General features: G+C 35.4%; 2 protein-coding genes across 4 annotated transcripts; one reads left to right on the top strand and one right to left on the bottom strand.

Moving 5' to 3' along the window:
• The first annotated feature begins 2,360 nt into the window (after positions 1-2,360).
• On the top strand, positions 2,361-5,766 carry LOC107482725 (uncharacterized). 2 transcript variants are annotated; one of them, XR_008008161.1, is made up of 8 exons: positions 2,361-2,757; positions 3,202-3,374; positions 4,110-4,203; positions 4,458-4,569; positions 4,681-4,769; positions 5,007-5,092; positions 5,274-5,334; positions 5,443-5,529. XR_008008161.1 is itself a non-coding variant. In XM_052259953.1 (8 exons), exons 1-8 carry the CDS (start codon positions 2,380-2,382, stop codon positions 5,547-5,549), a joined length of 1,104 nt encoding a protein of 367 aa, XP_052115913.1. In that variant the 5' UTR covers positions 2,364-2,379; the 3' UTR covers positions 5,550-5,766. The 2 variants fall into 2 exon arrangements, 1 of the variants encoding a protein (XP_052115913.1); XM_052259953.1 differs by having other exon boundaries at positions 2,364-2,757; positions 5,270-5,334; positions 5,443-5,766.
• Positions 5,767-5,822: 56 nt separating this feature from the next.
• On the bottom strand, positions 5,823-11,046 carry LOC107482724 (auxin response factor 1). 2 transcript variants are annotated; one of them, XM_016103278.3, is made up of 14 exons: positions 10,879-11,046; positions 10,686-10,763; positions 10,191-10,306; positions 9,772-9,867; positions 9,630-9,686; positions 9,300-9,452; positions 9,114-9,198; positions 8,893-8,983; positions 8,597-8,761; positions 8,243-8,362; positions 7,911-8,152; positions 7,359-7,840; positions 6,587-6,777; positions 5,823-6,480 (listed from the first exon to the last, which is right to left on the bottom strand). In XM_016103278.3, exons 2-14 carry the CDS (start codon positions 10,726-10,728, stop codon positions 6,309-6,311), a joined length of 2,013 nt encoding a protein of 670 aa, XP_015958764.1. In that variant the 5' UTR covers positions 10,729-10,763; positions 10,879-11,046; the 3' UTR covers positions 5,823-6,308. The 2 variants fall into 2 exon arrangements, with proteins under 2 accessions (XP_015958764.1, XP_052115912.1); XM_052259952.1 differs by having other exon boundaries at positions 7,359-7,822.
• Between the last annotated feature and the right edge of the window lie 15,916 nt (positions 11,047-26,962).

The raw sequence follows: 26,962 nt of genomic DNA, 5'->3' as shown, positions 1-26,962 counted from the left end.
GGTCAAATTAGGATAATGGAAGCCACATTTGATTTTTCTATTAGGTCTGACAGACCTAAGTAAACAAAAAGATCGATGTATCTAGATTTTGAGAAAATTAAAAATTTAAATGTATTTTTAAATTTTCAAAAATTTAAATATCTATAAACCAAAAGATTAATGATGTATTTATCTTTTTTCGTATTTTGGGTGACAAGTGAGATTGGTTGTTTGCTTTACACCATGGTAATTGGCACTGTCTTTTCCATTAAGGATAGAGAAACATTGAAGTGTAAGGACAGCTACAACAAGATAAAGAGATTATTATTGTTGTTATAAGGCAGGTGAACCTAAACATTTTCATATTGTCTCTGTCCCTTGTGATGTTGATTCTCATACATGCATCTATAATTTGGTTATATTTTAATGCACATCATGTATAATTTGGTTATTTTTTTTATTACTTAGCTTGTGTTTATGTGAGTAAATTTGTATTATTTTTACCAAAAGTTTTTATGTACTTAAATATCGGACAATATTAATTATCATACATTAACAAAATAATAATATTAGGTATATGCTAAAATTAATTATTAATTTTAATATACTAATATATTTAGATAATTTTTTTAGGTAGTGCTAGGGAGCCAATGACTTAAGTGTACAATATGTACAATGGGCTAAACTTTTGGTCCATGAATAAAATGAACATCAAATCACTCATCCTAAAAATTTAAGTTAATTTTAAAATTCACCAAGGATCGAACCCTTGACCTTTCAGATTTAGAACTCTAATACTATGTCATGAACCCACTCATCCCAAAAGCGTAACCTAACAGGACAATGTAACACTAATGATCATATCTCTAATACTTCCTAAACCTCCATTGTACACATTGTACGTTTAGACCATTGACTCCCTATACTTTTCCAATTTTTTAATATTTAAATAATTTTATTCATCTAAACTCATCTTTTATAAATATAACGTTAATTTTATTTTTTCATAAGTAAATTTATCAATTTTTTAAACATTCGTAAATAAAAAAAATGTGGTTTATTCAATTTTTTTTAAACTTTAATAAGGGTTTAAAGATAAATAGTACCAAAACTAAAAGTGATGCCCAAAATGAAAGTCAATAAACGGAAAATTTTGTCTCTGTTGTTCCGGAATCATTTAATATAAATAAATGTACAGGCCATGGAATATTGATGCATATTACATCATTCATATTTCATAATCATAAAATAGTCATAATAAAAATTATTATCCATACAGTGCTACAATTTGATTGGTTTTTAAACAATTAGGTGGAATTGACTTCAGGGTATTGAAAGCAACACTTTTATTTGGTACTAGTAAGTAAATATTTTGTACTAATATGCAGAACTATATATTTATTTCTTTTAATTATTTAAATATATTATTATATATATATTCTCTACAAATTATTGATTATTATTTGCTTATTCCCATTTTCTAATGACTAATGTTTTAGTACTGTAGTCTTTTATTATTGACCACATTTCAAACTGTAGCTAAATGCATTTTGCCACACCTTTGCGAGTAGTAAAGAGAAAACGTGACATTGTGATTTTTTTTTTGTGATAGATGGAATCTCCTAATCCTATAAGTTTGTGACTAATCTCGCGGATCTAAATTATATTTAAGGGTTTATAGTTGATCAATAAATTACTATGTGTATAAAATAAGATTCGAACTTCTCATATTTACTTAAATAGACGAGTAAGTTTATCATTGACTAATCTAAGTTGGCTACGGAACATTGTGATTGGTTGGTAGGGATGAGCACGAGTCGGTTTGGTTTGGATTCAAAATAAAATTAAAGCCGAACCGATCAAAATGTAATTGGTTTGGTTTGGTTTAAATTTGTATTTTTTGTGCATGTATCTCAACCAAACCAAACCGATTAAGAACGAATTGGTTCGGTTCGGATAATTAGACATCCGATGACTTTAAAATTCATAAAAAAAACCAATTTTTTATCTTAAAAATTCAACAAGTACAATAAACATATAACATCAATATAAATAATCTAAACATGTTAAATACCAAATACATTAAAAACTAAACTCATTAAAATTCAAATATATTAATAGTGAATAATATCATTAAAAGTCATATATATTTTTATTTTTTAATTTAATTAATATATAATCAGATTCACGGATTGATTCGAGTTTTGTACCTCCAAAACCGATATCGAAATCAATTACTAACAAATGTCATTGATTTAATTCGAATCGAACCTAATTAACCGTTAGTTACAAAATTAATTTAATTGGTTTGATTCGATTTGGACGTACTTACCCCTATTGGTTGGTGGTTCACACACGTTTTGCCCAAGAAAAAAATGTAATATTGGGAATTGAGATAACATGAAAGACTTAAAAAATTGGTTTTTGATGAAGATGGGATTGGGATCAATCGTTCATCTCAGCTCCATCACTCTCTGCATGCACCACACTCAAACCCAAATTCAGTTTCAACGTTTTGGGTTCCCTTATTCTAAGTCCAAAAACTTGTTACCCTCACTATCCACTACTTCAAGTTGGGGTATTAAGCTAAAGTCAAAAACTTTATCTTTATCTTTGTCTTTGATGGCTGGTGCTACCCATTTTCAGGTCTCGGCAGAAGATGGTTCTGTTCCCAGTCAAGAATTGGGGTCTTCCCCTTCTCATGCAATTGGACAACACGACCTTCTCATCGTTGGTCCTGGTGTTCTTGGTCGTTTGGTTGCTCAGAAATGGCGTGAGGTGCTCTTTTTCTTTCCTTTTCATGTCTCTTGTCTATACAAATTTGATGTACTTTTATTTGTAGCTATGATGTTGGTGTATTTGATAATTGTCTCATGACAGGAAATATATGATATTGAGAGTTAGAGACGGAGACAGAGACAGAAATCTAGACAAAGACACATATATTACATAAAAATTGTGTCTTTGCCTTTGTTTTTGTCTTTGTCCCGCTGTTCCCCATTTTGGGGTGGACAGAAAATTGATATACTTCATACCGGGACAGAAACATTTGACATGTACATGTTTCTGTGTTTGTGTTTTCTTCCAATGTCTTTGTTTAAACAATTGACAAGCAAGGCTTATGTGAAAAATGTAGCCCAGATTCGAAGATTTGAATTTTGATCCTTGTTATCAACATGCTTCTATGGATATGTGTTTGTAACTTTGTATCGACCGAAGCAGGAATATCCGGGTTGTCAAGTTTTTGGACAAACTGTAACCACTAATCATCATGAAGAGTTGATTAAATTGGGTATTAGTCCCTCTTTGAAGTGGACAAAAGAAGACTACAAATTCCCTTATGTGATTTTCTGTGCTCCACCTTACCAATCTGCAGACTACCCTGGTGATCTAAGGTGAGCAATCTCAGAGTTGATTAGCATGAAATATTGAGCACCTTTGTGAATTAAGTCCCTTTTTGTGAACAATCTTCTGCTAAGTAGGTGTTCTTAGTCCCTATAATCACAAGGCTTTAATGTTTCTGTTGACTATATATATATATATGAAATACAGACAAGTATTTTAGATGCGAAAATTGCTTCTTTGAGGATTATATTGTTTTGCTAGATTTCTTGTATAAATATTAAAGCTTTGCAATTTCAAACTTCGTTCACAAGGATTATTGGAAAACATGCCATTATGGAAACTTAATTTACGTGGGAAACATGCTTGCATAAAATGGTGCTGAATTATGTGAGAAGTCTCAAGCCTTCAACTGTTACACTTGATTTCCCTCCCTGATTTTATGTTATAACTTGCAAAAAAGCAACAATTATTGTGGGTCATGCATGATTACTGTTGTTTTCGGTGTTCTTATATATGAAGAGTTTTCCCAAAGAGATATCTGTAAATATCTTATCAGTTGTATGTTAGAGCTATTTCTATATAATCAACACAAAACTGAGAAAGTGTAAATTTAATGTTTATGTGTGTTAGCTCTTGTTCTTCTTCAGAGTTTGACAAGGGCCTCGAATGTGATACTTATGTATATCCTTCATAAAAAACATAAACATACTTAAAATAGAAGGAAACTAAATCAGTTTACAAGGTGTAGTTCCGAACTGACGTGTTGTGAACTGTCAACCAATCAGGCAAGCTGCTTTGTGCTGGAACGGCGAAGGTGCTTTTCTGTTTACATCAAGTTCTGCTCCTTATGATTGTAACGACAATGGCTTTTGTGATGAGGTAGGAAACATTGTTTTGCTGCTTGTTTTTTGTTTTTCTTGTCATATTTGAATCAATGATATTGATATTGTTTACATATCACATCTACAAGTTTGAATCTGTTTGTGGTTGCTTCATTTGTGCAACTGTGCATCACTTTTTTCCTTGTTATCTTCGGATTTATATAATTATAGAATCATGCTTCCGCATCTTCTGGTGTATGAATGATGGTTCCAAAGTGTCTTGTTCCCAAGGTTTGATTTACTTCTTTGTAGGATACTCCGGTTGTGCCATTTGGGAGGAGCCCCAGGACCGACGTCCTTCTTAAAGCTGAAAATGTTGTGCTGGAGTTCGGCAGCTCTGTCGTAAGGCTGTCCGGACTTTATATATCCTTTTCAGTTTTCGGTATTCTATTTGCTCTGATCCCAAAGATCATTTTCGTCTCGGTGGTTTTCTCTTCTATGTTTACACTTGATGGCTACCTTGACCTTTAAAACAAAGAAGATAGAGGCGCACATGTTTATTGGTTAGAGAAGGGGATTGTCGAATCTCGACCTGACCACATCCTGAATCTTATACATTATGAGGTCAGAATGTCATTGCATCATCTTATTATACTTGCTAGATTATCAAAGCTCCACAAGTGTTGAGATTATTCCACCATGTTCTTTCTCTTATGTCCTTTGTACTTGAGTATTTTGTTTCCTAGTTGTATTTTCTCAAACCATAAAATTGCTTTTTTCCTTTCCATGTTTCCATATATTGGCTGTCATTTTGAAAAGATGAGTATTTTGTTTTGAAAAATATGTCGGCATGGAAACCAGGATGCAGCTTCCCTTTCGATTACAATCTTGAAGAAGAAATGTCGCAGAAAGATTTTCTTGGGTTGCGATAACCACCCTTTATCCAGGTTACAAAGCTTCCCTTTACTTTGAGACTATGTAAAATGTTATTCATTTGATAATTTGCTTATTCTTTCAAGTTTCACACATTTGTTCATCATTTTCACAAGTGTTAACTGTTTCCATCATTTCCTGTTTAATCATATTTCTTGGAAGACTCTCACACCTTTTCTACATCATGGCAGGCAGGAAGTGATGGATCTAGTCAACCAAAGTGAGAAATTTAGTAAAAGATTTGAGAAATTCACAGGTAAAGACTTGTTTGATTTTGAACAGTTGAGATTGAAAATCAAAAGTAATTGATGAATCATAATCACAATTTATCTTGGTTTACTTTTTTTTTTTTTTCTTTTGGTAGGAACCGATGATCCTCTAGGTAAGAGATTAAACAACTCGAGAACACGCGCCGAGCTAGGGTGGGAGCCCAAGTACACTAGCTTTGCACATTTTCTTGAGACCCTCTGAATGATTATAACTGCTGAAGAGTGTATCTTAATTTGGTGTTGAAACCAACTTATTCTATTGTGGCTAAAGTGCTGAGGTTTATAGTATTTTTTTTTTTATCCCACATTCTTGTACAGAAAGGATCATCATCATTCACCAGTTGTTAAATGGCCTCAATTTCATTGTGGGCAATAATATTTATACATTCATACCCATAATATACCGTTTTAAAGTACAATTCATCAATTTTGAAATAATGATAGAAAGAAATACTACCAATTATCTGATCTGAGATAATTCAAATGAAAATTTGGCTTGTTATACATACATTAAATAGTATTCAAAGATTACAGAAGGTTATATACAGAAATGACATACAATACATCGAGATAACTACTCAAGAAGCAGAAAAGAAAACCAAAGCATGTGTATTAAGATACTCGATCACAGACTGATTTCTTAATGCTCGGGGAGCATTCAAAACTGAATAAGCTAGGAACATGAACCATTGGCATAAACTAAGCCACGGAAGAAGCATAGTGCCCAAAATACCAGAAGCCTATCTTTCCAGGCAGATCAAACAGCATAGTATCAAACCAGTCTTCTGCTTGGAAGTGTTGATGCTGCCATGCCGCTTGGGATAAACAGAGTAAACCCAGTAGTGGCTCCTATAGTCCATGATGAAGTGCTTGTCAAGTTCATCTAATTTCTCTCGCGTTACACTTCCATTCTGATGTTTATTGTAATATAGCGACGAGTTTTGCTTTTCTACTAGAAGTACTAGCAACCAGGCCCCACAACGGATGACTGATCCTCTGGATTCACACCTGCTTCAGCATCCAGTTTGCTTGGTTTAACCACTTCATTAATTGGAAGTCCAATTTTCGGTGAAAGTTTCTTCACCTCTTCTACTGTGTAGATGAAAATTTTCCTCACGACACTACAGAACTCACTGCAGTAAATTAGCAAGCTAGAGTTTAACATAGACATACAAATATCCTAATAATATGTGACAAAAATATTATTCTACGTAAAAAGCTAACACCAATGGATCTTACAGCCATGGATCATCTCCAACCATCATCATGTCATCTTCATTATCAGTGTAGACAACTTGCCACTTCTTTTCAGATCCACAGAGCTCACCCTTGATGTCAAACATCTCTTCCAATTTCCAAAGCAGATCCTCATATCCATCAAACCTTGTCAAATCCACAGCCCTTCCAACAGCCATACCTTGCATGTGAACCTGGAATGATATTAGAATTTTATCAAAAAGAATCTCATTAAACAAATTGAGGCAGGCACCACCATCTTGTAAAAAAGGAGGAAGTTAACCCTTTTTGCAAATTCTAGGAAGAAAAAAAAAAAAGATGAACCTCTAGATTGAATTGAATCATCCAAAAAGCAGAAGCTTTACAACGATCTTATTGTAGCATTTATGAATAAGTACCTAAGAGAATATTCAACTACCGATAATATGTGGATTCCATTTAAAATATTTTGGTTAGTTGAACCATTTGATCATGATTCTGAATGGACTAGGAATGAAGTTTTATTGCGTATCAATGTCAAAAACTTTCAATCCAATCTCATACTAATATGTATTCATTGTGTCAAATGCTGTCAATCAACGCAGAATCATTCTAAAAAATATATCAGAAGCTACAAATCATCAGACAATTCTGTATGATGAAGACATTCAAATAATTAACCTACAGCTAACTAAAGAAGTGCAAAGGGAAAATGTCAAGAATGTTCAAGGATTCTAAATGGAAAGCGAACAAATGTGTCTTACACCAACATTAAGTACAAGTTATGCTATCTAACCTTTGTGCAGCTTCTTATTTGCCTGCTTTGTGACTCCTGGGGAGACCGCAGGCATGATTTTTCAGCATCACAACTTGCAGAAGGAATATCCGATTGATTAACATTTGATGGTTCAGACTGCTGATCAGACTCACCATCCAAAGATGGAACAGACCTATCATCACCTACCCTTACTGACAAGGTGACAGTTGGCAAACTTTCTTCTGCATGAGCATTGTCAAGTAACTGAATTCCAAAGAGTCTACAGCCATTTCCAGTGCCTTGTCTCTTTTCAGCAGATTCTTTAAGTGCTATAGGTGAAAATGATTCTGTAGAGTTTTCCATCCTATTCGACCAATATATGGACTTGTTGGGTGCAGAGATATTCCCGCCAAAACCAAGAAATTTGGCTGCATTAGAATTGAATTTAGGTGATGGATAGAGGTCTCGGCCATGTTCGCGATAGGAGAAAGATGGAGATTCAACTGGTGGTTTCCATACACCTGGTGCAAAGATAAGAATGTGTGCAAAAGAATAACATTTGCTTGAATAAATTGTGTAAGAGCAAGATACCTTGCATTGATGAATCAGGCATTGGTGAAGGCAGGATCGGAGGCCGCGATCTCTTTGTTCTTTGGGCTGGCTGGGAGTTTGCTGGGGTGGTAGATACAAGTGGCTCCAATTCCCATGGAGAAACTCTATCAGGACGCAAAATTGACGATGGTTCATCCCATTGAACCTTCAACGATCGCCACTCAGAATCAGCCCAAACTGATGATGTGCTATCTCCAACGCCAACAATTGTCCCACTGAACCTGTATTCACAAGATAGGAATGTTTATCAGACAGGATGACGTGCTAAAGTTAAAATAAAATAAAAAAGGTAAAGCAACTAGCTTGTGCACCTTCTTTCAGGAACCTCATCACCTTCAAATCTCATTTTGAATCTCATACCAACTGAGAGTTTATGATTTCGAGCTTCAAGATATTTATTGATACTCACAATAAACTCCGACCGGCTTGTTCTGAGATAAACTTTGATAATCAGCAGAGCTTATAGTCATTAAAGTAATAGACAATAAATAAAATTATCATCCCTATCCCTATCATATATAAAATAAAAATTTTAAATTTTAAAAACTACAAATTAAAAGATGGTACACCAATCTCTCTGAAAAAATGACAAACTGAAAAAACCAACATCAAGAATTAAAAGCATACTACAACAAATAATAACTTCATAGCGCTAAATACAAGACCTGGGTTTGTAAAATACTGAAAACAGTGTTCCGGTGGCAATGGCGTGAGATGCAGTAGCCAGAACACCGAGATGCATGCTGTGACTGGATATAACCGAAGATGGCATGTTGTTTTGCTGTCTCATGAGCCTCCTAACTCCTACTCGGAGCTCTCCATTTTCACCCCTAGAGTAATTCATGGAACAAAAACCAACCACAATGACTAAAACAACAAAATTAAATGAAAAATGCAAGCTATTTTTGTCTTGCTCCTTCAGAAAGAAACAGCACTTCCCCTATTAAAATAAACAACTTGCCTTAAGAATATAAATGCATCACCAGCCACTAATTTTTTGGAACTGACGAAGACACTCCAACCAGTTGTCAGTAAGTGGCGTCTTGGTTGCCCTGCAAATTAGTTTGTGCATTCAGGAACTTAACGGACTGATCAACAAAATGATAGATGAGTGTCAAAGACCCCACCCATTTATATATGCTTTCAAATAAGGAAATATGAAAAATATAAACCACTTAATACCTCGAAAAATATGCCGAAAATGCCATTCATTCCCATGCAAATCAGTTGCAACCAATTCTTGCCATGGTGGTTGCTGAGACATATCCTGAACAAAATATGGAAATTATGAGGAGGCTAAATATGATCATAATAAAGAACTTTTATGTTTACTTTTTTGTTTTTAAAAAAAGGTTGAAAGATGCAAACCAGTGGTGGCAGACAATCATCCGCATGTCTTCGAAGAACAGAGAAACCTCCATGGGTGCTGGTGTCAGAAGCAGTAAGTGTCTTGCAAAATGAATGGACTGTACACCTTGGTGGCTCAGGCAGAGGATCATCAGGGCTTACCACCTCACTTTGCTAAACCACAACAGAAAGAGAGGGGGGGACAAACACAATATGAGAGGGGGAAAAAAAGGAGAGAAACCAAAACAAAATACATCATAATAGGAAAGGGACTTGAGAAATAGAATCAAAATAACCAAAAAGATTTAACTATAAAAGTAATATCAAATAAAGAATAAGAGAGGAACTAACATCTGCTTCAGGAAGCAAAGTTATCTGTGCATATACTTCATCGGTTTCAGGTTCAGCCTACAAGCATGATGAATTGATAAGTGAATGACGATCATTATATAACTTGACCAATTTCCAAATGAAAAGGAAAAGTGCAACTCACCCGAAGATGAACATTGACCACTTTACATAGTATCTTAGATGGAAGATTAAAGGAAGGCATTTGCTGCTCTAAACCTTGATTCATAGATGCCTCGAGCTATATAATAATAAACGGCACAGGTAAGAGACTAAAAGAATTCTATAATAAAAGAATGGGAACTGAACTTAACAATACCACAAAATCCATGTAATCAACAAAAAATTGGCATGAATTATAGCTCAAGATTAGTCATTCTTCAAAATGAATAAACATAGGTGATAGCTCAGCCTAGTCAACATCAATAAAATCTTCAAGGACTGATAAAAGAACAATTAAGCTACAGCATCCAAGACTTCAGCTAAAGCAAGACTTAGAAAAGCACAAACATCTCACTGGAATTGAAGCAGGAAATTAATAACTCAAGGCCATGCAACCTTTACCTGTTCCATATGACCTTGTGGAAAGTAATAAACCCTTTCCCCTTCACGAGGAAGAGTGACAAGAGGTCCAGCACAGGCATGCCACAGTTCCTTGTATAAAGCATCATTAGTTGCCCCTGTAAAAGGATGAATAAACAACAAAAGGGGTTTTGAACCGTTTTTTTTTTTTCTTCCAGATTTGTTTTCCCTTAAAAAGAAATTTAGAAACAATGCAGAGCCGCTGACTTAAAAATCCCCTTTTTTAATCCGATTATATCACTGAAATTCAGCTGTAGCTCAACGTGGCAGTTCTAACTAGTGATGTGTGCTACTTCTTTCTTGGTCAGAAATCCAGAAATTACAATCCCAGTTAAACAGAAACGCATTCGAAATCCACCACAGTAAGCATATTGGGGATACCGAGGTAGGCTTGAAAGTAATTTGCATTTGTAACTACGTTTGAGTAAATATAGATTTAACTGAAAACTGCGCAAAAGGGGGCAAAAAAAGTCAAACCTGCATGAATTGTAGTAGATGACTGAATCTGATTTGAAGCCATATGTTGAAGAAGTTTGTAAGTGATGTGCTAGTTTGCTGGAGAGGAAAAGAAGGGAAAATGAAAGGAAAATAGAGAAGTGAAGAGAGAGAGTAGATCCAGGTGAGAGAGAGAAGAGAAATGAAATCAGAATGAGAATCGAAGAAAGCGTACCAAGTTGAATTGAGAGTAGGCTAGGGTTTGGGAAAGGAAGGGGGGAAAGAAGAGCAGAAGAGCGTAGATCGAATTAGATCGCTGATAAGGTCGTGTTTGGTTGAAGCCGACAAGACCCACTCTGTTCCCTTTCGCTGCTGCTACTGCCTCGATTCTTTCACCTATTTCCTTATTTCTATTTCTGTAATAATATCTTTTTTTTTCTTTTTTTTTTCTGTATTTCATTTTAGTAGAATTAAGGAATTATTTGAGCGAATGTTAGAGAAAAGATCTTTTTTTTAAAGTTGTTTTTTCGAAAGATCTTATAAAAAAAATAAATAATTTTATGTTTGAATATGAAATGTAAAAAGATTTATTTATTTATTAATTATGTTTAAATAAAATAAGATTTAGTAATTTTATTTTTATTATTAGAAATTTATTAAATACACTAACAAATAAAAAAGTTTTTTTATTAAATTTTTTTTATCAATTTAATAACACCCAAACAAACACTTAATATTAAAAAAATGATAAATAAGTCACTAACTTTTTTTTTGCAAACATTTTCATCTCAAGGATTAGAAAATATATTCATGTTTCTGATTCTTCTAAAATCTGGACAAATTTACCCACCTGTTAAAGTGATGTCGTTGGATTCGACGAAAAAGTCTAACGTGGCTCCTGTTGCATTGACCTGGCTGTTACGGGAGCACACGTGGCATGTAGCTTTTCAAAACAGGACATATTAGTCCTCTCACACCAAAACGACGCCGTTTCACTAAGACCCCTCCATAGTCCATACACATTGTAATCCCTTTATGCAATACCCATAACACCCATGTCACACTCAGAGAATTACTAAAAACTCTAAGAAAATAAACAATCGAACTCCCTTCTCTCTGTTTCTCCCTCCAAAAATTAAACTATGTAGAAGAGCAATTATTGTGATGTAAAGTCAGAGTCGGAGGCGGTGAAGAAGGTTGCATTTGAGGTCGTGATTGCTATCTTCGTTAGAAAGTAAGATTGCTTTGCTTAACGATGAAGGTTTTGTTATTTATCTGTGAACTAATTTTGAAAGCATTTTGTGTGCATGTTGATAGTGTGGGTAAAAATGGTGTATTGACGTGTAAAAATCGTTTTTTAAAATGTCGTTTGTCGGATTTGAAGGAGGGATTGTGTTAGGGTAAAGGTGTTTCATTCATAATTTTTGTTTCTGATTTCGGAGAGCCGTTGGTGTTTGAAATGTGACTATGTTATCTGTTGTGTGTATAGTTGGTTGAACTTACACATAGTTATTCCTGGATTAATTTCAGATGGTTGATGATTTTGTGGTGTCAATTTTTCATCATAGAGAAAATTTTGTTAGAGCAAGTGATGGATCCCTGATTTATCAAAATGAAAAGGTAAAAAGACTCCCTGAAATAGACTTGGACTTTGTAAATTTTGGAGATCTAGTAATATTGTTTAAGAGTTTGGGATACCAGTCATACAAGGCAGTATACTGGTATGATCCAACAAGAACTAAGAAACAACTAAGTTTCACATATACTTTTACCACCTTGTCGATGATCCCAAAGTTGTTAATAATGATGATAATGACAGTAATAACATAGTGGACATAGATGATATTTTAGGAGAACTTAACACATCCTCCTCCTCAGATGATGGTATGAGATCACGGAGGATGTGTTGTATAAACCTCCACCAGTTAAATTTAAAAGTGATAGTACTGAAACTGATAGTAGTGAGGGATTGTTGGTGGCAAGAGAAAAAAAAATCTGAAAGGTAAAAAGAAGATAGTGACTTCGAAGAAGTCAGTTGCAAAGAACTCATAAAAAATCTGGTGTTTGAGTATAAATCCTAATACAAATACAGTTTCACATAGTTGCTTTACTTACCTTATAAAATGGACACCCTATAAATAATTTGTTAAGGTTGCTGCTGGTCTTTGACATGAATATGATTGCATATACTCCAAAAAAGTACTTTGGTGAGACGCCATCTTTGTCATCTGTTGCGTTAAGACCCGAGCTCACAGCGAACTGGTATTGTCTTCCTCCACCTCTACTTCTTCTTGAGCTTGATGATACTTTGTCGGGTGCTATGGGACGAAATGTTGTCCCCTTTTTGTTCACCACTTCTCCCACTTCACTGTTTCTATGCATTCGAAGGATTATGGCTCATAAATTTAAAAGATTGTGAGTCTTGGTGAAACAGCATCATTTTGGTGTTGGAGGACTAATATGTCTTATTTTAAAAATTACATACTACGTGTACTCTCATAACAGTCAGATCAGTATAATGGGAATTATGTCAAACTTTTTCATTGGATTCAATGGAATAATTTTAACAAAAGGATAAATTTATCCAAATTTTAGAGAAATAAAAAATATAAATGTATTTTTTAATTTTTAAAAATAAAAAAATTAAAAAAAATCAAAGATCTCTTTATTATTTTCTCTCGTATTAGTATTATTTATTTGTGTTAGTTTGGAAGCGAACCTATGATGCATGGACACTGATACAAACAGGGGACACGACACGACAGGGGACACGTCGACACGTGAATTTTAAAATTTTACATGACACAGGGACACGCATACGTATAAAATATAAAATATTTTTTAGATAAATCGTAATGATATTTTAATATTTTATTGATATTAAAAAATAAATTATTTTTAATGTCTAATTTTAATTATATCAAGTATTTAAAATATTTTTTGTTTTAATAAATAATAACATATATTATATCTAAATTTATTTTAAGAATATATATTAAGAATAAGACCGAACACGTTGACATGTGATGGTATTTAAGTGTGTCCAAATGTGTCTGAAGAATAATTTTTTATTTTTTATTAAGATACGATTTGGACACAACAAATACGCATGTCAGACGAGTGTCGATGAGTATCGTATCCGAAATATGTCCGACACGCAGACACAGTAACTCAGCAAAGTATAGGAGCGAACGAGTCAACTCTCAAAGTACCTCGATTTCCATTTGTTACAGTCCAAAGAGTTTAGTAGTTGAGCTTATGAGTTAATATTCGGTAAAATATTGCTTTGATTTCTAATATTTCAGTTAAAAATCAAAATAGTTTTTTTATTATTTAATGTTGTTTCTAATGTTTCTAAAGCCATTTAACAACACCTTTCTTCTATTATTATTCTTTTTCTTTCTTGATTGCTACCATATTCGTAGTCTCTGCCACCACAATTATAAACCCACTCCCAAAATTGTCATAACTATCAAAGCACAAGTAAGTTAATTGGTAAATACTTAAATTAATCTCGAAATTTGAGGTGGAATTTAAATTAATTTTTAAATTCTTAATTGAATCAAATTAAATCTTTAAACTTATAATATAATTTATGTTAGTTTTTTTACTTATTTCTATTAACAATGTGCTGATTTAGTATATTAGTTTATTATCTAAAATAAAATAAGATAATATTGTTTTATGTGACATCTCATCTTTAACAAAATTACGCTATTTCACACAAAACGAATATTTTTTTATTAGTAATAGTTATAAAATAAAATATGTTATATTCTAATAGTGTGAAACGATATTATTATGTTGAAATTTAAAAGGTTAATTATGATTTCGGTCTCAACTTAAAGATTAAAAATTAATTATGATTTTGATTTCCAGCCTTTTTTTCGCTACAAAATAATTCTCATAATTTCAGTTTGTTTTAAAATTGTCATTTATAGCTTCGAGGCATGCTATTTTACATGTCGTAGGACTTATTCGATTGAGCCTAACAAGTTACCATCAGTTTTCTCCCATGCAATTAGCTTTCGACCAGCAGCCAAATATTTTTCATCTAAGAATATTTGAGTGTGTGATATATGTTCCCATTGCACCATCTAATCGCACCAAAATGGGACCCCCAAAAAAATTGGGAATATATGTTGAATATGATTCTCCCTCTATAATAAGGTATCTTGAGATACAAACTGGGGATGTATTTAAATCCCGATTTGTGAATTGTCATTTTGATGAATCAAAATTTCCAACATTAGGGAGAGAGAATAAATTTTCTGGAAAGTAACTTAATTGGAATGCATCATTCTTGATGCATTTGGATCCTCTATCAGGACAATGTGAACTAAAAGTTCAAAAGATTATACATTTGCAAAGAATAGCAAATGAATTGCCTGATGCATTTTCTGATACAAAGAGGATAACCAAATCTTATATACCAACAGAAAATGCCCCAATTCGAATTGATGTTCCAGTCGGACAAATTGCCACTAAAACAAATTCACGCTAGAAGAGTGGCAGGCCTGTCAGTTCCAAAGACAAAAATCCTCGAAAAAGAAAAGAGGTAAATACTATTCCTATTGAAAAAGACATAGTGAAGACATCTGCAGTTGTCCAAAATTCTGATATAATTTTAACGCCAAAAGACGTCCGGGCACTTGAAAATTGTGAAAATGACGAGATTTCGATAAATTGTGTCTTTACAGGAGAGAAATGGGACCAAAATAAGACAATTGTCAATGAAATATTTGCATATAATGTGGTATTAAATATCATGCATGAAAGTAAGGATATTGAGCCAAGATCAGTCAAAAAATGTCAAAAAAGAAATGATTGGCCAAAATAGAAAGAAGTCATGAAAGTTGAGTTAGACTCACTTGTAAAACGTGAAGTCTTTGGACCTGTAGTCTGTACACCAGAAGATGTAAAACATGTTGGATACAAGTGGGTATTTGTGAGAAAATGAAATGAGAAAAATGAATTTGTACGCTACAAAGCTCGATTTGTAGCACAAGATTTTTCACAAAGGCTCGATATAGATTATGAAGAAACATATTCCCCTGTAGTGGATGTAATAACATTGCGTTATTTGGTCAGTTTATCCGCATATTATAAACTACATATGCATTTAATTGATGTGGTAACAACCTACTTATACGGCTCATTAGATCGTAATATCTATATGAAAGTCCCTGAAAGACTAAAGATATCTAAACCATCCAATGAATATTCACAAGGATTATACTCAGTTAAATTGCAAAGATCTTTACATGGTCTAAAGCAATCTGAACGAATGTGATATAATCGTCTTACTGAGTATCCGGCAAAAAACGGATTTAAGAATGATGATATCTGCCCATGTGTTTTCTAAAAGAAGAGTTTGAGATGAAAGGTCTTGGAATGACTAAATTTTGTCTCGACTTGCAGATCGAGCATATAAAAAATGGGATCTTTATTCATCAAACAACATACACAAAGAAGATTTTGAACAGATTTTATATGGACAAGTCACATCCCTTGAGTACCCCAATGATCGTAAGGTCTTTGGATGTGGAAAAGGATCAATTCCGTCATAAAGAAGAAAATGAAGATATCCTTGGTTCTGAAGTACCATATCTTAGTGCCATTGGAGCACTAATGTATTTTGCTAATAATATACGATCTGATATATCATTTGATGTGAATTTACTAGCAAGATATAGTTCCTCTCCAACCAGAAGACATTAGAGTGGAATCAAACATATATTTCGATATCTTCATGGAACGGTTGACATGGGATTGTTTTATCCATATGTATCCAAGTCACAACTAGTTGGTTATGCAGATGTTGGATACTTGTCTGATCCACATAAAGGGAGATCTCAAACAGGATACCTGTTCACATATGGTAGTACAACTATATCATGGAGGCCCACAAAATAGACGACTGCAGCAGCATCCTTTAATCATGCTGAAATACTAGCGATACATGAAGCTAGTTTAGAGTGTTTTTCGCTGAGGAGTTTGATCCAATATATTCTATCATCATATGGATTGATTGATCATAAGAAAACTCCAACTGTCCTAATTGAAGATAATACAGCATGCATTGCTCAACTTAAAGGCGATAGAACAAAGCATATTTCTCCCAAATTCTTTTTCACTCATGACCTTCAAAATCAAGAGACAATTGATGTTCAACAGATCCGCTCTAATGACAATCTGGCAGATTTATTTACAAAGTCACTCCCAAAATTCTTCTTTGAAAGATTGGTACATAAGATTGAGATGCGCCGATTTCGAGACATTAAATGATGTTGACAAGAGGGGGAGACTGTACTCTTTTTTTCTTGGTCAGATTTTTTTTTTCATTTGATTTTTCTTGACAAGATTTTTAATGAGGTAGTCCCCGTCACAAGGATATTGTACTCTTTTTTCTTCAGTAAAGTTTTTTCATTGGATTTTTCTTTAATAAGGTTTTAATGAGTCATAGAATTCAGTTTCTCAAAACAAAATGAAATTAATGAAACCAAATAACAATACTTTTGTATGCCTATAAATAGGTATGATCTAATGCAAAAGAAACACACAACAGCAATAAAATATTTCCTTCTCTTTCTTTTAGTATAATATTCTTCTATTTGTATACTGCTAATAAACTCTCTCTCTCTCTTATCTTTATGTGATTTTAAACTACAATATTTATAATATTAGTAAATAGATAAACTATTTATATTATAATGAGATAAGAATATATTTATAGTTCTCTATTTTATATTTATTTTTCTTCCTTATTTATTTATTTTACAACACCAACAATAATAATTAAAAGAGGTGTATACCAACTAAAAATTTCACTACTCATGTTAATATATTAGAGTTATTTTAAGATACTGAAAGATAAAAATGAGAGTCAATAAATTATAATTTAAATGGCATATTTTTTCTATTCTCACTTACAAATCACTTTTAACTAAAAAAAAAAATAAAGATGAGAATTTGAACTACTCCAATTTCATTCAACCTGTCTTAAATGGCGTGGATTTTTTAATAGTTAATTAGATTTTTAAAACGGATATAAATAATATTTGATGTTAATTGTCAGAGGATAACACAAATATAGATAGTTCTCTTTTACCTCATAATGATTATGTAGAGTAAAATTTTAATCAACAAAAAATAATCATTCCCATCATATAAATTCTTATTTCTTTCCATAACTTACTATATAATAATATTTAATAGATAAAAAAGCTTTTAAAATAAAAAAATTTGCAAATAATAAAATAAGATATTAATTATTATTAAAATTATATTTTCAATCAAATGCAATCATATAATCTTAATTTAAAAACAACTAAACTTTCACCTCCTCAAATTTTCAACTTTTTCACCTTGAGAGTGTATTTGTTTCGAGAGAAAATTTAAAAAAATAAAATTTATCTATTATGTGTCTTAAAAATACATATTAAGATTATAGAATAATTTTTTACTAAAAACATAAACAATTTAAATTTTAAATGTATTTATTTTATATTCATCAAATAAAAATATTTAAAACTTTTTATTAATAATAAATTTATTATATATTTTAAAGACATATATTAATTAAACCTAAAAAATTAAAAAATTAACTATTTTTTATTATTTAATTGAAATAAAAAAAGAAAATAAATACTACAAAAAATAAACAGAATTCACAAGTTTTTTTTTCTAATATTAAATAAAAAATATAACACCTTATAATATTTTAATATTATCCTCTCTTTTTTAACACATTTTACCATATATAATTGTTGATGGATCCCAACTAAATGGGACTCACATATTATAAAATAAAAAAAAAAACAAAGAAAAAGAGAAGTAGCCAAATAGCTACGGAGAGAGAATGAGAGGCAAGTCTCTCATTTTTTGAAACAAAAGCAAACACATAGAGAGGAGAGAGTTTTCATCGGCGCCGAAGAGAAGAAGGAATTTGGGGACAAGGGCAAGCCATCTTTGATCCGATTGAATCGGTAAACTTGCTCTATTTCTTATGAAATTTTAGTATATTATTACTGGTGTAGAGATGAACATTATGATATAACTTACTAGTTATATTGCATTCTCTTTTGCCTGATTTGAGATACCCACTTTGTGGAGGATTTATGTTGATTCCACCAGTTTTGGTGATGTATTTTGTTGATTGTTGAGATGTCCTAGTGTCACTAGGAAGATTGTTTGTGTACCCATTATTTTGATAGTGGAAGATTTTTCTAAACTAGGTCCCGTGGATTTTTTGTTCCTCTTTTGATGGTTTTCCCACGTTAAAATTCTGGTGTCTGATTATTTAATTTCTACCATTATACTTGATGCTTGGAGTATCTTTGGTATTGCCTATTTAATCGCACAGGCTGTGAAAAAATTATTTTTAGTACTTCTGCTGTTAGACAGGTTCTTATTTGAACCTTTGTTGAGTTTTTCCAACAAAGTAGTATCTAGAGCACTGGTTGTTTATTTCTGTGCTGATTAAATGGAAGAAAATACTCATGAGCCAAATATGGTCAAATTGAATTCCCAAAATTATTCAATTTGAAAGACCCTCATGGAAGATATGTTGTATAGCAAGGACTTGTATAATCTTATGGAGGGGGAGAAATCCAAAGGTACTAAATTCGATGCTGAATGGAAGAAGCTGAATCAGAAGGTAATTGCTTTGATTAGGCAATGGCTTGATCTTAGCGTGTATCCACTGACAAACCCAATTTGACGGTTTGTTTTGTATTGAATTTAGAGTAATTTGATAACCTTTTGTCACATTTAGCCTAGGAATTAGCATGGTTTTGTTATCTCTCCCATATTTGTGTTTAAGTGTAAAAACATGCTTTTTAAGCCTTATTTTGATGAATTCTAGTTTCTCTTTGATTCCATAAGATGCCTTGATGTGTTTGCTAGTAATTCCAGGATTGAAATAGGCTAGGCATGGATCAAAGGAAGCAAGGAAGGAAGCATACAAGTGGAGAGAAGCATAAAAAGTCAAAGAAGCAAAGTCAGCCATGCACGCGCACAAGGCGCTCGCGCGCACATTGCGAAACAGGCCAAGGACGCGCACGCGTACCGTGCGCGCACGCGCCGATGATGGCACATGACCTCACTAATGCAACACGTGCCTGGCGATTTGAGGGGGGTTTCTGAACCCATTTTTGGCGCCAAATGCTAAAAAAGAGGAATATAAGGATGAAGGATTAAGGGGAAGGCAGAAAAGGAATCAATTAGGCAAGAATACACACTTACTAGGATTAGTTTAGAGTTAGTTTCTAGAGAGAGAAGCTCTCACTTCTCTCTAGAATTAGGATTAGGTTTAGGTTAATCTCTCTTCTTAGATCTATGTTTAATTCATGCTTTGATTCAATTTTCCTTTATCAATTCTTAATCTTCTCATCTCTCTCGTTCTAGTTATGTGCTTTAATAATTGTAATTCTTCATTTTGTTTTGGATAGATTGTTGTTCCTTGGTTTCCTTTCAATAATGCAATTTGAGGTAGTTCATGATAATTGTGATTTCCTTGATTGTTGTTGATTAATTCTTTGCAATAATTGTTGTTAGATTCTATTCTTGTTATGAATTTACTATGCTTTTCTTATATGCCTTCCAAGTGTTTGATGAAATGCTTGATTGGATTTTAGTGTAGATTTTATTCCTCTTGGCCTAGGTAGAGTAATTAGTGATACTTGAGTATCTAATTCCTTTGTTGATTGGTAATTGGAAAGATTGCTAATTGGTTTGGAGTGCACTAAAGCTAGTCTTTCCTTGGGAGTTGGCTAGGACTTGTGGCTCAAGTCAATTCATCCACTTGACTTTCCTTTATTTAGTAACGGTTAACTAAGTGGTAGCAATGAACAATTCTCACCACAATTGAGAAGGATAACTAGGATAGGACTTCTAGTTCTCACACCTTGTCAAGAGCCTTTTATAGTTGTTAGTTTACTTTCTTGTCATTTATCTTTCATGCCTCTTATCAAAACCCCAAAATAATTCACAACCAATAACAAGACACTTCATTACAATTCCTAGGGAGAACGACCCGAGGTTTGAATACTTCGGTTTATAAATTTTAGGGGTTTGTACTAGTGACAAACAACTTTTTGTATGAAAGGATTATTGATTGGTTTAGAGACTATACTTTACAACGAGATTTCATCAGTGAAATTTTAAACCGTCAAAAATCTAATCATCAATCGGTTATACAGCCAACCCGACACACCCGATAACCAACCCGAGTATCGTCTCTCAACACGAAGGGAATCCTCAACCTTCAAGGAGAGAATCCTCAACCTCCCATTTAGAGAGAGATTGTGGTGTAATGATAAGGAATACTCAACCTAACTCATTCACACCATAGTCAAGAATCGAATCGAAGGAAATCCTCAACCTTCTCCATTCAATTTCCCAATATAGTAAGAGAGAGAATCATCAACCTCGCTTGCCCACCATAACAAGAGAGGAAATCCTCAACCTCATCTTGTCCATTACAGCAAGAGAGAGAATCCTCTATCTCAACTTGCCTTTACGTGAGCGGGATAACACCACCGTCCTTACAACACAAATCTTATTGTCTCTTTAATCATAATCACAACACAAGAGAGGAAATTCTCTACCTCAACTCTCATTTTCATCCCTGGATATAGTACCAGTCAAACTTGACCATCATTATCATGTCCAAAATTTCACTCACTTATATAACATATAACTCGGAGGGAATCCTCAACCTCCCCAATCAGCCATCATTCACCAATTATCAATAACTTATGCCCATCACTCATTTCGCTCATTATCATCATCATTCTCATCATACTCAATCTTTTCTCCTCATCACATTCACCCCTATCATGCATCACTTTACATCTTATTCATTTTCCTTAATTTCACTAACTTAACTCTTTAGATTTGGTCTCTAACTCTTCTATTCTTAATTACACTGGCTCTATACTCTTATCGGGATTTATATCTTTATCAAAACCCCAAAATAACTCAAACCAATAACAAGACACTTCATTGTAATTCCTAGGGAGAACGACCCGAGGTTTGAATAATTCGGTTTATAAATTTAGGGGTTTGTTACTTGTGACAAACAATCTTTTGTATGAAAGGATTAGTGATTGGTTTAGAGACTATACTTTACAACGAGATTTCATTAGTGAAATTCTAAACCGTCAAAAAATCCAATCATCAAAATGGCGCCGTTGCCGGGGAATTGCAATGGTGTTATGTTATTGGTTATTGTACATATGTGAATAGTGTGAATATTTTGCTTTTTGCTTCATTTGCTAGTGTAGAATTTTATTTTCTCTTTCCACCATGAATTCTCACTTTGGCTATGAGTTTGGTTCTAATTATGTTGTAGGTAATGAGAACTTCAATGAGGATGTGTATCAAGGATGGAACAATCAAAGGTGGGAGAAGCCATATGCATATGACCAATCTTCATGGCAACAACCTCCACCAATACACTATGAAGAAGAGCCATTTTATGATGCATACCAATCCTATGGCTATGGTGAATCACCTTGTGACTTTCAAGAACCACCACCATATGCCTATGAACCATATCCTCAACATGAACCCCAACCATTCTCACAAGCCCGTCCATACCAAGCACCTTCCCATAATCCAAATCCATCATATGACCAATCATCCATACCATACTTTTATGACCATTTTGAGCAAGAATCCTTAGAACAACCATAATCCTATCAAGACTACTCCCAAGAACCACCTCAACACACACAATCTCCACAGCCTTACCAAGAAGAACCACCTTCCTATTATGAATCCCCTCTCCAAAATGATGAACCCTCCTACCCACCACAAGCCTCATTAGACGACTCTCTCACTTTGTTACTTCAAGGACAAGAGGCCATGAAGCGGGATACACTTGAGTTTGTGACCACTTTGACGAAGGTGGTGCACACCTTAGCCTACCAATGTTTGAATACTCAAGATACTTCCGCGACCACATGTGAAAAGTCGATTGAAGAGCAAAGCATGAAGGAGAAATTGGGAAATCCGGTGGAGAAAGAGGACTCGAATTACGTGTTGGAACAATTGGAGGAGCCTATGATCATTGAAGAAAAGGAAGAAGTGGTTGAAGATTTAGGAGATGTTGAAAGTCCATGGGAATGTAGCATCATGGAGCACTCTTCCAAGAAGCTTGAAATTGATGTTGAGGAGGGTGCGCAACCTCCAAGACATGTCATAGTTGAAGACTTGGAAGAAGCTTATCAAGAGATGGATTCAATCATGGATGAATTTCTCTCTTAATGGAATCCTATCCCATTGGACATGAAGTTGAAACTATAAAAGATTGTACACAACCTTCCAAGGAAAGCGAAAATGGCATGGTGTATATTGAAATTGAAGAATATGAAGAGGTTGATCAAGAGACGAACTCATTCATCAATGAATTTCTATCCAAAATTGAATCACCTCTCATTAGACAAGATGAAGTTCTTGAAGCCAACGCCAAGCCAAGTGGAAAAAGGGAAAAAGTTGAAATTGAAGAAGCTTGTGAAGAGGTGGAAACAATCAAAGAGGAGCACAAGGAAGTGGACCTTGCATTGTCTAAGTGTGGGGAAGCCTCCCTTCCCAAATTACCATCCAACACAACATTTAAGTGGGTAAAATCTCTATCTCTAAGCTTTAATTTCTCACTTGAATATGGTTTGATTGAAAATGATGGTCAACTTAGAACTCTTTGTGGAATTCCAAGTAAAAAGGAGTTGTGTAGTGGTTGGAAAGTAGGTGTTAAGCTCATCAAGGTCAAGGCCCCAAAGTATAGGGATGATGTTGGGACAAGAATCACTTTGTATGGGTCTAGAAGGAAGCATTGGTGGAGTGGAGAGAATTCTGTGTGTCCACCACATTTATGTCAACCAATTGGGGAGCAAAATCATGAAACTAAATCAACGGACGGATGTGAAGATAAGATATGGGATCCCGGTTCGCTATGTGAAGACCAACTATGGGGACTCATATCTTGGGTGGAACTTTGTCCAAACTTAATAAAAATGGTTGGAAATTCTGTCAACCAATTGGGGAGCAAAGATCCTTGGAGATTCAAGGATGAGTACAAACATAAGCCACCATGACAACAAGCATCTCAAAATGTCCAACTTAAGGACGTAAACTAAAAGTGCTAGGTGGGAGACACCCCACCATGGTAAACTCTTTCCACTCTCTTTTAAATTTGTTCAATAAGTGATTTGAGTTACCATTGTAGGTAGATGTTTCATACAAATTTGTTTGTACAACTCAAATGTTAGTTTAGTCACATGCATGTTGTGTTTAGTAGTAGATGAATAATATCAAAATTGCATTTTTGTGAATTGTATGATGGTTGAGTGAATAAGAGTTGTGAACACTATGGGGAACACCCAATATAATTTTTCTGATAAAAAAAAAGAGAGAATGTGCGCACGCGTCCCTGTGCGGTATCAACATCGACCACATACCCGAGAGTTGGGCCTCTCTTGGGCAAACATTGTGCCCTAAGCCCAACTTGACCCACGCGGACGCGCACTACGTGCGTGCGCGCCGACTATTGGAACATGGAAGTTCGCGCAGATGCGCACCTGCCGCGTCCGCGCTGATTTGTTGCTGCAAATGATTGAGCCAAACCCCAGAGAGTTGAGCCATTTCTGGGCCATTTTTAAGCCCCTGGCCCAACTCGATCTGCACGAACGCGCACCTGCCGCGTGCGCGCTTGTATGTCACTAATGGACAAGACGCGAGCGCACGCGTTGCGCTAGCGCGCCTTAGCACAAATCATCCATGTACGCGGACGCGCATTTGCCGCGCGCGCGTCCTTGCGTTCTGCCACCAATCTAGGCTTCTAACCCGAGAGTTGGGCGTGCCTCAAGCCCATTCTAAGCCTCGGGCCCAATCCCATGTACGCGTGCGCGCATCGTACGCGCACGCGCTTTTACCTAATCTGCCATACCACGCTAGAGCGCACTGCACGCTCGCGCATGCTTCTCTATTTTTCCCCAATGCGCGCGGACGCGTACATGCCGCGTGCGCGCCGGTCTGGTAGCGCGACCTCCAGGCCATTCTCCAGAAAGTTAGGCCTGAGTTGGGCTAACTCTAAGCCTCTAGCCCAACTCCATGCATGCGTGCGCACACTGTACGCGCACACGTCCTCTCCTGGTTTGACTCATCCACGCTTAAGCGCGTTGTACGCGCGCGCGTAGGTCCCGAGCTTTCTCAATAGACGCGGACGCGCAAAGTGCGCACGCGCGCCAATTCAAAAATAGGGATAACCCTAGCACGCGAAGCACACTGCGCAGTCGCGCACCCCTTTCCCCAACCTCCACCTTCTTCTCCCTCTTCTATCCCCCAACTGCCGTCGCAGCAGCAGCGCCGACCGCCGCCGCACGACCTACCTCCGTCACCGTCCTTGACCATCATTTCCCTTCCCCTCTCACCACAACCCGTTCTCTCCCTCTCCCTCTCACTCCTCTCACCCCTCTCACCGTGACCAACCCCTCCGCCGCCACCCCGCCATCACTACCGGCGGCTCGCTCCCTCTCCTTCCTTCCTGCACATTCCCCTATCATTCTCCTCTTTCACCATCACCAACCCTTTCCCCCTCAGTTTCTCATTCTTCAGCCCAAACCAACGCGCCGGCCGTCTTCACCGTCACCGTTCACGGCGGTTCTAATTTCTATCTCTGCTGCCCCTGCCCTATCCTAGTCCCCCTTACCATTCTCAGTTCTTCCTAGCTCCCAGGTTCCTGCTCCATTTTTGTTATATCTTTTTCTGTTTTTCCTTTTTATTATTCGTTTATGTTAATTACTGTAATTGCATGTTAGTTAGTTAGACTTAGAACTTTGTATGTAGGATAGATAGAAATAATTGCGGTTAGGTAGCTAGGGCTGGATAGAGGATTCTAGGCCTGATAATTGCTCCGTATGTGCATATTTGCTGTTTGCTTCCTTGGGTACTGTATGTTGGTTTTGGGTGGTTATTTCATGCGATATGTGTTACTAAATATTATCTGTTTGCTGCTGTGCGTAATTGATGTTGTTTTCTGTGCTAATTGTGCTAATTTGCTATCCGGGAACGTCCAATTTTAAGCCGGAATGCTGCCCGATTGTCAAGGAAATTAGTTTCATTTTGATCTTTATTTCAGTTTTGGGCAAATTTCCATTTCCTTTTGACTTCCCGGATTTGCACAATCATTATGAACATAAACCACAACTTCTCTTTTAATTGCGCATAAATATCATCATATCACCAACCTACTTTTCTTACTCACTAATTTCTTTCTTTAACCATTAACTTCCACTCACCTTTCACCCTCTTTAACAATTCTTTTATAATATGATGATAATATTGCCTTTTGAATGGGAGTGTTGCCTTTAATGTAAGATTGCATTTTTGGTTCACTTTTTTTCACTTTTGCTTATTCCTTGCAACATCATGATTGTTTTTGTCATTTGTATCCTGAACATGCCTTCTTTGTTACATGCTAAATATCTTATATATTCAATCATATTTTTCAGGATGTCGGACAAGGGCGATAAAGGAAAGGCCATAGCCACTGCCACCTCCTCCAAGAAAGGAAAACACTCTACCCCCTCCATTCCCTCTATCTACAAGCATTATGCTAAGAATCCATTGAATGATGAAGAAAAAGAAAATCAGCAATTTCCTTCTACCAATCCAGACAAATTCCCCAATCTCTACTGTGAGCTTCGGTTTTCTAGATATCGAGCAACAAAGCTGAATACTGAGAAGAAGTTGCCCCTACCTAATGATGTGAGACGGTCCATTACCGGTCGGATCCTTGAGTTGGGTATCGACTTTGTTGACCGAGATTTGGGGGATATCAACATATCATGGGTGAAGGAATTCTACTGCAACTTCTTTCGCCCGACTTTGGATTCGGTTCAGGTGAGGGGTAGAGAGGTCATGGTTACTGAGACTGCTATTGAGGAGGCGCTACAGTGCTGGCATGTCCCTGATGAGATGTGTGCCCATCAGCAGGCTGAGTTGGCCATACACAGCATGACTTTTGATTATGAGGCACTTAGGAGCATCATTGGGTTACCAGATGCCACATGGGTTATGGATGCAAACAATACGAAGCCGAAATGGATGCTCTTTACTCATCTGACTCGTGAGGCCAAGACTTGGTAGATGATATTCGCATGCTATGTCCTACCCACCACCCACTTCTCTGAGATCCCTATGGAGATGCTTCTACTGATTGGGTGTGTCATGGAGGGGAAGGATGTCTCTTTTCCTAGGCTTATCCGACAGTGTATGTGGTGGGCGCATATTCGTGGCCTACTCCCATTTCCTAC

This window comes from Arachis duranensis, chromosome 4 (genome assembly GCF_000817695.3).
Source record: "Arachis duranensis cultivar V14167 chromosome 4, aradu.V14167.gnm2.J7QH, whole genome shotgun sequence".
In the NCBI taxonomy this organism is placed as follows: domain Eukaryota; kingdom Viridiplantae; phylum Streptophyta; class Magnoliopsida; order Fabales; family Fabaceae; genus Arachis; species Arachis duranensis.
Note: the sequence above shows the minus strand (reverse complement) of the source record. Positions and strands in the feature narration are given on the sequence as shown.